The 13,132-nt window shown below is 49.0% G+C and overlaps 1 protein-coding gene across 1 annotated transcript in view; it reads right to left on the bottom strand.

The window, feature by feature from the left end:
- The window catches only part of ZFAT (zinc finger and AT-hook domain containing), a 191,667-nt gene that overhangs the window by 145,802 nt on the left and 32,733 nt on the right, over positions 1-13,132 (bottom strand). The window contains 2 exon segments of the mRNA XM_030303806.1: positions 2-104; positions 106-143. Of these exon segments, the coding sequence (XP_030159666.1) occupies positions 2-104; positions 106-143 (141 nt within the window).

The following is a 13,132-nucleotide window of genomic DNA, read 5'->3' as shown; positions in this document are numbered from 1 at the left end:
GGAGCCAGGCTGCTGCCCTCCTCTGGGGCCGGCGGACTGCCCTCGCGCGGACTAACGACGCTCTCTGCCAGCTCCTCCTCGCCGCTGGGCTTCTTCGTGGACCCCCTTCGGCCTGCCTCTCTTCCTCTTCATGACCGAAAACTCTACCAAGGAAACAAGAGGCACAACGGAGTCACAGGAGGCGACAGTGCACGGCACGCACTCAACTTCCAAATGTGGAAATGTGTTCAGTTTCGGGTTTTATGAAAAACAGAAAAGTCTGAAGCCGTTCCAGAAATTAACAGCTGCAGACGTACCTTTAGTGCTCATAGTTTTGCATCCACATGCCAACGTACAACCAGTTTTCTAATACTCCTCCTTTAAAATACCGTGTGACCAAACCTTGGCACAGGCTTCCTCCGTAAAGTGGGGACGATTTTGAACTGTGACCGGCAGCCGCCCGGTTCACAAATCAGACTCCTAGTGAAGCAAGCAGCAGGTCCATTTATACCCAGTTCTCGGAAAAGTGCTTAAGGACTTCTTTGCGAAGGATTCTCAAAGGCCGCTTAGCCTTTCATGCTCATAATGAGCTGCACAGCTATTCAGATTATTTCAAGGCGTCATAATTATTACAGCCAATTGTTCTGATAAACAGGGAAAAAGAATTACAATCTCAATCTACCAATTACAGGACTAAAGACAAGAGCAACGTGCTTCAGGTTTCCAGGCGACCTAGCGAGTTGGATGGCGTGCTCAGAGCCGCTCTGGAGCAAGCTTCAAATCATTTGTCAACTTGTAACTCTGGTTAATTGGCGCTCGTGTTTAAGGCAGTCGCCTCCAGAATGCGGGTAGGAAGTGAGACTGGCGAGCGGGGTCGGGGAGCATCCTGTGCTGTTGCTCGTGCGAAGGTGGAGGGGCGCGGGCTCAGGTGGTGTCACGTGACAGGTACCCTGAGAGACGCCAAGCAGGAAGCCAGCACAGTGTGGCCAGCGCCCCAGTGCCAGGCGCCCGCAGGGTGCCATCCTCTCTGACTCTGAGCAGCGGAGGAGGGGAGGGGTCCTAGGCTCCAGCACCCGCCCTGGGAAAATGGTCACGTACCAAGCGGTGAGGTCTTCGGGGCCCCTCCTGCTCTCTCCAAGGCTACCGCCCTGCACAGGAAAGCGTCACCCACCCGCCCTCGGCCACCCCCATGAGGACCCGTGAAATGGGCTGCGGTGCTCCCAAGTCAGGCAGGGAGACCACAGGGGAGAGGAGGGCAGGACGGTTCTGGGGCAGAATCTGCCAGGAACCAGCGAGCGGCTTGACAACGTGGGCCCTGGACAGAGGAGGCTGCTCCGACGCGGGGTCCCCAAGAACTCGAGGAGACGGAGAGCTGGAACGGGGGAAGAGCTGCGGGGGGAGCCCTTGCAGGGGCAGGGCTTCTGTGGAGCTGCAGGGCCGGGCTGGGTGGGCGCCAACCGAGAGCCACAGCGGAGCCCTCGTCGGCCAGGGCCACAGTGAGGCATACAATCCCTGCCTTCCCGCTCTGTCCGGGGCGTGTTGGAGACGGGGGGCCGGGGAGGGAGCACTTCACACAGGCAGGCAAAGGCAGAGACCAGGTGGCACGAACGAGGGCACAGGAGCTTCAAATCCCGGGCCCACACCGGGTTTTACCGAGCAGAACAGCTGTGCAGACACAAGGCCCAGCCGACGTGTACGGGAGGCCGGAGGGGGCGGCGAGGGAAGGAATGTACACAGTAAGGACAGAACTGTTTACCTCACGGTCATGAGAACAGTTCTCCTTGTTTTCCGTCACCACGGCATGATCGTGGCAGTTACTGAAGTGGCAGGGAACAGCAGAGAAGGACTGGCGGAGAGGCTACGAAACACGCACCGCGTGTCACGTCGGCTGAGCTGCAGAAACGTGTCTCGTGACAGTTACGGACGCCTGTGGCCCGGGCGCAACCCCGAAGAGGGACCCTGAACCCTGCCATGCAGACGGCCTGAATGCTCCCCTCTGAAATGCCCTATGAGGACGCAGCCATGTAGACAAGACGTCTGGCCTCTGCCCCTGGCTACTGGGGGGGACCTCCAGGCCCTCAGGAGGTCCTGCCCGACAGGGGTGCCTGTATGCCTGGCTAACAACGTGATTTATGACGGGCCCTATGACAAGTCAGACCGGCCCTGACCTCTGGAGGAACCGGAGAACAAACGTCTCATCTGAACCTACAGGACGAGCATGGGACCAACGGCCAGCCACGTAGGCAGTGGGTCACCAAGCCCCCCATAAAACCTCTGGACACCGAAGGCTGGGGTGAGCATCCCTGGCTGGAAGTTCTTGGGTCCTGTCATGTAAGACAGCCGGAAGAAGGCAGGCATCCAGGACTCCACAGGGGGAGGAGGGTGACCAAAAGGTCCACACCTCAAACCCTCCAACCCCAGACTCGGCCCCTGCATCTCTCCCTTTGGCTGTTCTGACTCATACACATTTATAGAAAATGGTAATCGTGGTATGCTGCTTTCCTGAGTTCTGTGAGTCATTCCAACAAAACCACGGAAGCTGAGAGAGCCCTTGGGGTCCCCCGGATTCGTAGCTAGCTGGTCCCCGGGGACCCCCAAACTTACGGCTGGGGCCAGCAGTCTTGTGGGCAACCGTGCCCCTCACCTGGGGTTCCAGCACGCTCACAGTGGCAGGCACCCCACCTTCCCTCCTCGGAGACAAGCCGGAAACACGTGCTTACAGTGCCACAGGGTGCGGGGCTCTGCCTGCCGCAGTCTGTGCACAGGGGACTCACGGCCCTGGTCCTGACTGCCCGTTGCCCCCCCAACACCTAACCTGGTATCCCGCAGGGCCGGCAGGCACTGATAAATCCCAGTGAATTAAACTGGTGAGCGGTGCATAATCTGGCTGTCAAGGGAGAGACACAAAATCAGCCCTGAGAGCCTTGGAAAACCTCTAACACGACGGTGACAAAACTCATCTTACATCTTGCCACATCCATAATGCAGATGCTCAAGACCAATTAGTTAGCAAAAAATGAAATATTCATAAGTGAACTTGGAATAACTGAAGAGCACTGGGAACCGGGGCAACCACGGACGCCCCGCAGAAGTGCTGAGAACCCGGGCCCCGGGCAAGCAAGGTCCTAGAACGCCGCGGTCCAGACCTCGGCACGGGCTTCCTTTCCGTCCCCTTCCTCCTCCGTGGGTCCTCTGTCCGGTGTCTCTGTGATCTGTCCCAAAGACATATCTGCCCACGGAACCCCCTCTCCATTCCCTGTCACCTAGATCCCTTCACACGGCCTCCAGCTCCTGCCCTCCTCCGCCTCCACCCCTTGTCTCACTGCTGTGCCCTTGCTCTGGAACTTTCCATTGTTTACAACACTCAGACCTGGCTTTCTAGGTCCTTTCTCACAAGGCTCAACACACACACACACACACACACACACACACACACACACCCACACACAGAGCTGTGCTCTCTCCCTGCTGCTCGGCAATGTTCTAGACCTCCCGAAATCTGCACAGGTAAGCCCAGTCTCTTTCTTATACCCGCACTTCGCCCCCTGCCTGTGCCCACCTCCTGCACCCCAGGCCCCAATTCAAACCCTCAGAGCCTCCTCCACGAGGCCGCCCCAGCTGGTCTCACGCTGACAGTATGAGACACACGTAGCATGTAAGTCACTGACACAGCCTCCAACTGCATGTGTCCCTTTCTCCCCACCTCTGTCACACATCCCAAGGTTGAATCCCCAGGGCCCACAGGATCGCAGACAGAGCTGGAGATGTCGTAGCCACCGAATAAGTAAATACACGTCCATCAGTTGTTTGACGACAGAAGGCCATTTCCTGTGTCCACAGTTTCCCAAAGGAAGAAAGGGGCGAGCCAGCATGCATCATTTCAACCCTGTCCCAAAGCTGTAGTTGGGGGACAGCTTCCTCACAGTCAGAAGATCCAAGGCCAAAACGAGCAAGGGACAGGAAGCCTCTGCCAAGGGTTTTTAAATTCAATCAGAAGACAACATGGGCACCATGAAAAAAAACAGCTCCACGCTACTAAAAATCTAATAACGTGAGCCCTTTATTTGTACATCACTCAAGTGTGCGAGGCACTTTCCCAGTTATTATCTCATTCATCCTCATAAAAAACCTTAAGAGATGGATGTAGCAAATGTAATTTCCTCAATAGGAAAAGAAATGAGGGACTCAAAGGTTCGAGGCACTCAGCACATTTTCCAGAGCCTGCTGCTGAGCTCAGAGCCAGGATCCAGGTTTCCTTCTCCCTGGCCCGGATCTTTCCACCGAGTCACGTACCCCTCGGGAGGGTGCTCAGCATGTTCAAGGCACCAGTGTGTGTGGTGCAGAGAACACCAGCTGGGAGACAGGCCGCCTTGAGTTCAATCCCCGGAGCTTCCATTTCCAATACGAAGAATAAACACAAGACTGTCTGTTTTATAGTCACTTATAAATAAAAGCAACGCATTAAGATGTTGAGCGTAGTACTTAGAAGGTGATGGATAAGTGACAGCTGCTTATTACTACGGCCATGCTCATTAGTATTCTGACATGGACAGTCTCCCTGAAGGAACTATCAGCCTCCCAGACAGGCCACCATCACATCACGTGATTCGTCAATGCACACCCGTTCTTGTTCATTACTGCACTTTTCCCTTGATTTCTTCATTTAGAGTTTCTCACGCAGCAAGAAAGCCAGGGCAGAATTCGGGGCATCCACATTTCATTGTGCTGAAGACTAAGGAGAAAGCCAGCACCCTCACTCCGTGGCTGAATCATGTCACTCCAACTCAAGAATTTAGGAAAATCCTGAAACTCTTCACACAGTTGGGCCTGACACTCAGTCTCTGACATTTACTTCCAACGAGCCCAGGAAGCAATGGGAAGACGATGAATTATTTATCAGAAGCGCGGGAGTGTGAGCCTTCTAGGCTTATGGGGAACGTGGCGTCCCCTTCACGGGACAGACTACGGCTGGCCCTGGAACACGAGGCACCGGGGAGGCAAGGCACCCCAAGCCTGCTCCCCGTGGACTTCCCAGCAATCATGCGGAAATGTCATGCGAACAACGGCAACAACCAGCGATCGTTAAGCATGTACAGCTCAGCATCGCGCAGAGCACTTCACATGCATTTCCCCATCAAATGTCTGGGAACCACTGGTGTTATTCCCATTCTAGAGAAAAAGATGCTGAGGTTTAAGAAGAACGCTCAATTTGCCGCAAGACACAGAAGAGATGAGTGGCAGAGCAAGGCTTTAAACCCACTGTTTGCCTCTGAGTCCGTGAGCTTCACTCCTGTGTCGGCTCAATTCATTCCCGAGCACAGAAGTAATACGATTTGACCTGTCCTCTGCACTCTGCAGGAAAGTGATGACGGTGTCACCCAGCTACAAGCCTTGGAGCGCTCTGACTCCGGGGCCGTGAAGTGCTTCGTGCACTCACCACGTACTAAGGCATTAGGTATTAACGTGTATTTATCCCATAACCTCTTCAAAAATAAAGGCCGGCATCTTATCTCCCTGTGACAGATGCCGAGAGCCACTCCCGTAGGCCAGCAGCAGGGCTTCCGCAGCTGCGCCCGCGGAGGGCAGGCGGGGGCCGATCCCTGGGCCATGCTCCGAGAGGCGGGTGGGCACTGCGCACGGGCTGCATCAGCCCTGATTACGTTTTCGGCTGGTTCGCCCAGAAAGGAAGCCTGCTACCACTAACTCACCAGCCCAGAACGGGAGTGCCTTTTCGTAATCTGCACAAAAGAAGGCTGTGGGCCACGGCAGCCATGGCTGTCACGTGACCGCTCCACAACTGGAACGAGTCTATCCGAGGTGGGTGCTCTTTAACTACCCCCATGCTGCCTACCAGAGTAGAAGAGAGGGCTCAGGTTTCGGTGGCTTCTGGAACAGCAAGTGCAACACGCCTACGGACACTCAGCGCGACCTTATGGCGGCAGCTGTCCAGAAGAGACGACACAGACATTTAAATTTAGATGCCAACTTCCTGTGGGAAGCTTCCTCTCACCCTCAAACTAGACTGTGTGACCCCCTCTTTAGCAGCCTGCACTTGGGCCCAGAGAAGTGCTTTCCCCACTGCACTGCACAACCGCCTCTCTGCCCACCAGCCACCCACCAGGTGGGTGACCCACAGGAACAGCGCCCCCTGCGTCCGGCACCCTGCCCCCAGCACGGCACCCAGGCAGGTAACAGGTGCACGGCTACTGAATAAAGAAGCGAGAGGCACCTGGGTGGCTCAGCTGGTTAAGTGTCTTGACTTCGGCTCAGGTCATGATGTCACGGTTCGTGGGTTCGAGCCCCGCGTCGGGCTCTGTGCTGACGGCTCGGAGCCTGGAGCCTGCTTCGGATTCTGTGTCTCCCTGTCTCTCTGCCCCTCCTCCTCCACTTGTGCTCTCTCTCAAAGATGAATAAACATTAAAAAAAAAAAAAAAAAAGAAGCAGGATGGGAGGGAAGGAAGAGATAAGAAGGAGAAGAGTTTCTATGGAAGGTCTGAAAGAGGAACAAGATAAAAGAGCTCAAACAAGGCTCTCTGGTGACCTGCTTGAGTTCCAGCTCCAGGAAGCCCACCTGCCCCAGGCGCCATCAGGACGAAGAGATGTGGGCACACACATGCTCACCCATCACTGACGCCCAAACACACACCCACACACGTTCACCGACACAACCACACACTCACACACACACACGTTCTCTCCACGAGGCAGTTTTTTCCTGGACCACAGCCAGAGACTTGATTAGGAAGAGGGGAGAAAATGAAAGGTTCTAATGCAGACCACTTCCTACATGAGCAAAAAGATTAAAAGGCTATAAATAAACCAAAGGATTAGGAACCTTCATGTTATAAAGGGAGACCAAAATAATAAATCAATTACTGCTCAGTTAAAGGTTTAATTAAACCATTTCAAGTATCTCTCAACTTAAAATGAATTGTGAAGGTTAAGCCTGAATAGAAATCATTAGAGAGAAACTAAGCTTCTAGAAGCCTCAAATAGTATGGACTCGCACAGAGAGAAAAAAGAAAGACTCGGAGTTCTTAATGAAAGACTTTTGAAGAAATTTGCTCATATTAAGAATCTGAGTTTAATTAAAGTCTTAAATACTTTTAAAAATTAAACTGTACAGGCAACTAATCTTCCAGTATACATACACCAAAAAAGAGAGAGAGAAAACGTGTTCAAGAAAAATTTAGGTCGAAGGTAAATTCGTTAACAAAAGAAAATAATTCCTTTTTTCTTTAAGTTTTTGTTTATTTATTTTGAGAGAGGGCAAGTGTGCACATGAAAACATGCAGATCGGGGAGGGGCAGAGAGGGAGGGAGGGAGAGAATCCCAAGTAGGCTCTATGTCAGCACGGAGCCCAACGTGGGGATCGAACCCACAAACCATGAGATCATGACCTGAGCCAAAACCCAGTCGCCTAACCAACTGAGCCACTCAGGTGCCCTGGAAAATAATTCTTAAAGTAGCTTCACAGTCAGAATTTGATTATACCCACATCAGTGTAAGAACAAGCAAATGCCACCAGGGCAGCTGGGTCCAATCCCACTCTCCCACCTACTGACCAGGTAACCTTGAGGGTGTTGTCGTAATTCCCCCAGTCTCTGAGCACATATTCCTCAATTATAAAATCCGAGCATCAGCAAGGAGATGGAAGACGTGGACGGCACTGTAAAAACAAAGCCTAACACCACCATCAGCAGAACATAAACTCTTCTCAATTGCACGTGGAACGTTCTCCAGGACAGACCACATGTTAGGCCATAAATCAAGTCTCAATAAATGTACAGAGACTGAAATCATGCAAAGTATGTGGACGGAAATTAGAAATAAAAAAATCACACACGTGAATAACAAAAAACAACAACAAAAAACCCAATTAAAAAACGCGCAGAGGACCTGAGCAGACATTTTTCCAAAGAAGACCTACAGATGGCCAACAAGACACACGAAAAGATGCTCAACATCACTCATCATCAGGGAAGTGCAAAGTCAAAACTACACCTCACGCCCGTCAGAATGGCTAAAATCAAAAACACAAGAAACAGGCGAGGATGTGGAGAAAAAGGAACCTTCGTGCACTGTTGGTGGGAATGCAAACTGGTGCAGCCACTGTGGAGGGCAGTATGGGGTTTCCTCAGAAAGTCAAAAAAAGAACTACCCTACGATCTGCCAGTTCCACTTCTAGGTACCAAAGAAAACAAAAGTACTAATTTGAAAAGATACATGCATATCTACGTTCCCTGCAACAGTATTTACAATACCCAAGATACGGAAGCAACCAAAGTGTCCATCAATAGATGAATAGATAAAAAAGATGTGGGGTGTGCGTGTGTACGTATATATGTATATATACGCACATGTGTATACATACGTATACACACACAATGCGCACACACGCACACACAGGCATTAGACTATTACCTAGCCATAAAAAGAGAATGAAATCTTGCCATTCACAACAACACAGACAGACCCAGAGGGTATCATGCTAAGTAAAATAAGTCTGAAAGAAAAACATAAATATATATGATTTCACTTATATACGGATTCTAAAAAACAAAAGAACAAACAGAACAGAAAGACTCATTGTTACAGAGAACAAACTGGTGGTTGCCAGAGAGAGAGGGCTGGGGAGACAGGTTAAATACATGAAGGGGATTCAGAGGCACAGACTTCCAGGGACAAAGTAAATAAGTCACGGGGATGAAAAGTATAGCATAGAAAATATAATCAATAATATTGTAATAACTTCGATACAGCCACAGGTAGTGACGGAGAGTAACCAGAGCCATCATGGTGACCACTTCCTAATGTATAAAAACACAGAATAACCATCTTCTTACATACTGCATCTAATGTAGTAATGTATGTGAATTAAAATTTAATTTAAAAAAGAAAGGACAGAAAGAAATTTGAAAAATCATAAATACATGGAAATTAAATGGCACCCCTACATAACCCATGGGTCAAAGACGATATCAGAAGGGAAACTAGGAAATACACTGAGATGATCAAAAAGAAAACACAACATGCGAGCATTCGTGGGATGCAGTGCAAGCAGGCTTCGCAAGGCAGTTTATAGCTGTAAAGGCCTATGTGAAATACAGAAAGATCTCAAATCAGTGGCCTACTCTTCCAACTCAAGAAACCGGAGAAAACAGAAGCAAACCAAATGCACAGCAAGCAGGAAAACAAGAAATAAAATGAAATTAAGAGTGTAAAGAGGTGAGACAGAAAAACAAAAGATAAAAAAAAAAGAAACTGACAAACTTTTAGCTAAACTCACCAAGAAAAGAGAGGGAAGACTCAAATAGCTAAAATCAAGAATGAAAGATGGACAATTAGTATTAATCTTACCAAAAAAAGGTTTTTATAATTCTAAAGGAATACTATGAACAATTAATTATATGCCAACAAATGAGATAACTTTGAGGAAATGGAAAACTTCCTAGAAAGACACAAACTACCGAAAAGAATTCAAGAAGAAACAGAAAATATTCGTACACCTATCACAAGCAAAAAAACGGAGTCAGTAATCAAAAATCTTCCCACCAAAAACGAAAAGCCCAGAATTAAAGGGCTTCGCTGGTGAATTCTATCAAACATTTCAGAAGAACAGACACTAACACTTCAAAAATCTTCCAAAAAAAAAAAACAATGAACAAAACAAAAAACAAAAGAGGAGGGAACACTTCCCAGCTCATTCTGTGAGGCCACAAACCATTTTGATTCCCAAACCAAAGACATCAGAGAAATGACCCTACCGTTATCTCTGCATCTAAACATAAATGTCATCAAAATAGTAGCAGACCAACTCCAGCAGCATATTAAAAAGGACTATGCGGCGTCACCAAGCAGGGTGTATCCCAGGAAGTGACTCTGGGTATGCAAATCCAACCATACAAATCACCACATTCAGAGAATGAAGGGGAAAAAAAACACATGGTCATCCCCACAGAGTGATGGACCACGACTGCAGAGCAGGTAAGAGGGGGAACATGGGCCTGGTGGGCTGGCTGTCAGGGAGACGAACAGGAAGAGGGATCCCTAGGAAAAGGGGGGCCCGGGATGGCCTCCCGAGCAAACAGTCATCTCTTTCACTAATATCAGTAACGAGGGCAAGGGTGGTGGAAATCAGCACACGTGTGTGTGTTATAAAACACTGACACACAGAGTTCCAGAAGATCTGTTCTCTGATCATTTATTCATTATTTAGAAATGAAATGAAAAATTCAGATTCTTTTACCTCATTCACATTTCATTTTAGTGGAAAGAAAATCTTAATAAGCAAAGCTGAATAAAAATAGAATTAAGGGTTTGTAACAAGCTTTCTCAAAGTTCTCGACATGTTAATCCACGTGACTTCTCTCTGCCATATGAATTTTACAAAAGAGTTTATTTATCCATTCTTCTGATTCTACAGATGTTCAACCCCAGAGACAGGGGTTCTGATTAAATCAGTTCCTGAGTAAAGTTGTGGTTCCATCTGTCCGTTAAGCTACACTCTTTGGAAAGCCAAAGCATCTTTTTCTTTCTTAAAGTTTATTTTCTTTATTTTTGAGAGAGAGCGAGAGAATGGCAGAGAGAGAGGCAGAGAGAGAATCCCAAGCAGGCCCCATGCTCAGCGCAGAGCCCAATGCAGGGCTCGAACCCACGACCCATGAGACTATGACCTGAGATGAAATCAAGAGTCAGGTGCTCAATTGACTGAGCCACGTGGGCTCCCCAAGCCAAGGCATCTTAACTGCTCAACAGGAAGGCAGCCGTGGGGAATGTGGAAGTCATCAGGGATCTTCCAGTGAGGTCTGGAAGGATGAGCCTTACTCACTCCCAGGCTGGGTGGCAGAGGGAGGCGTGGCTGAACTGTGAAGGACTTAGCATTAGGCAGATTCTTTTTTCTTTTTTTTTTTCCAGCTTTACTAAGGCATGATTGATAGCCAAAAATTGCATATACTTAGATTACACAATATGTTTTCTTCAAGGTGTACAAGATGATTTAATGTCCATAATACCCTGTGAAATGCTCACCACAATCAACGATAGTAACCATTTTTCTTCTTTTGATGAGAACACTTAAGATTACTCTCTCTGCAAACTTCAAGTATACAATACAATGTTGTTTGCTGCACCTTAGATCCCTGGGACTTATTTATCTCAAAGTTTGTGCCCTCTAGACTATCATCTCTCCATCCCCCCACTGCCCGAGAGCCACTTTTCTATCCTCTCATTCTATGAATTCAGCTCTTTTGGATTCCACATCTACGTGCGATCATACAGGATTTGTCTTTCTGGGTCTAGCTTATTTCACTTAGGATAGTGTCTTCCAGATTCGTCCATGTTGCAAATCAAATGGCAGGATCTTCTCCTTTTTTATGGCTGGATAATATTCCTCTGTGTGTGTGTGTGTGTGTGTGTGTGTGTGTGTCATTTTCTGTATCCATTCATCTGTTGACAGACACTTAGACTGTCCATTGTGAATAATGCTGCAATGAACACGGGAGTGTGGATATCTCTTCAAGATCCTTCATTTCTTTTGGATGTATTTCCAGAAGTGAGATTGCTGGATCATATACTAATTCTACCTTTACTTTTGTGAGGAACCCCCAAAGCGTTTTCCATAGTGGCTGCACCAATTTACATTCCCACTGACAGGACCCAAGGGTTCCCTTTTCTCCCCATCCTTGCCAGCACCTGTTGTCTTCCTGAGGGCAGCCATTCCGAGGGCCGTGAGGTGATACCTCACTGTGGTTTTAACCTGCCCCTCCCGGATGGGTGGTGACATTGAGCATCTTTCCATGCACCTGTTGGTCGTCTGTATGCCTTCTTTGGGAAAATGTCTGTTCAGGTCTTTTGCATGTTTTTAATCAAGCTATTGGGTAGATTCTTTTTTTTTTTTTTTTTTTCAACGTTTATTTATTTTTGGGACAGAGAGAAACAGAGCATGAACGGGGGAGGGGCAGAGAGAGAGGGAAACACAGAATCGGAAGCAGGCTCCAGGCTCTGAGCCATCAGCCCAGAGCCCGACGCGGGGCTCAAACTCGCGGAGCGCGAGATCGTGACCTGGCTGAAGTCGGACGCTTAACCGACTGCGCCACCCAGGCGCCCCATATTGGGTAGATTCTTAATGACAAATTGACTTCCCTCCCCCTCCTCGTCTCCAAAGCAAAGAGAATCAAACGTGCGCTATCGGCTGAGATGTGATCATGTGTGACTTCCCACCTCAGTCCTGCTTTCTCGAAGTGGAAAGAGCTCACGAGGCCAGTGATGGAGCTGAAACACCGTGAACACAGCACTACCAGCTGCCGGTGACGAGGACACAAATTCTCCTGCTCCTCCTCATTCGCCGTCACCAGTTTCAGGTGCTGGGTTCTCTTGGTTTCATCTTCCGCCACTAACAGTGACTAGCAGAACTTCCCTTAACTTCTCAACAACTTATTCCTCTGTCAGGTGTATTCCTCTGAGCTCCCTGGGAACGGCCAGAGGGACTCATTAACCAAAACATTTTTTGTCTGGACTCTCTCCTTGTTAACGACGCCAGACAGATGATCAATAAGCCAGTCTATTTAGAAATGCCAGCCTGAATATTCCCAGGAAAGAGCAGTCGGTTATCAGTGTGGCTAATGAATCCTGTGATGGAACACTGATAGCCACAGAGTGCACTTCTGCACAGGCGACTGGCCGTTGTCCCTCATCGTATAAAAATAGTTTTGTGGGCTTTTTTTCCCACTGTCGTTTGCAGCTACTCTTACTGGGCTACACATTGTCTTTGTCTGTGGGGACCTAATTACGGGGCCTAGATGGTTTCTCTAATCCATCCACCTGCCGCATCTGACGCCATTCAGTGGGAGATGTCTGGACGCTGCAGACAAGACGTATCTCACTTCACACACCGACTGTGAACCTGATGGAGTCCATGAGAACCAAAGCTTTGCAATTTGGATCCTTGTTCCAGGGTTACACGCTCAGTCCAGAAACGCGGGGTCTCAGATTATATGTTCTTACACATTCATCACGTATGTTGTCACAGCTTCCCTTCATTGTCTCCTGTGCCAGGCGTCATCCAATCCTCAGCGCCCACCCGGTGACAGGCCTGTTGTCTTCATTTGTCAGGGGAGCACAGTGAGGCTCAGAGAAGCCATATCATCTGCCT

Source organism: Lynx canadensis, chromosome F2 (genome assembly GCF_007474595.2).
Source record: "Lynx canadensis isolate LIC74 chromosome F2, mLynCan4.pri.v2, whole genome shotgun sequence".
NCBI lineage: Eukaryota > Metazoa > Chordata > Mammalia > Carnivora > Felidae > Lynx > Lynx canadensis.
This window is presented reverse-complemented; position numbering and strand designations above follow the sequence as displayed.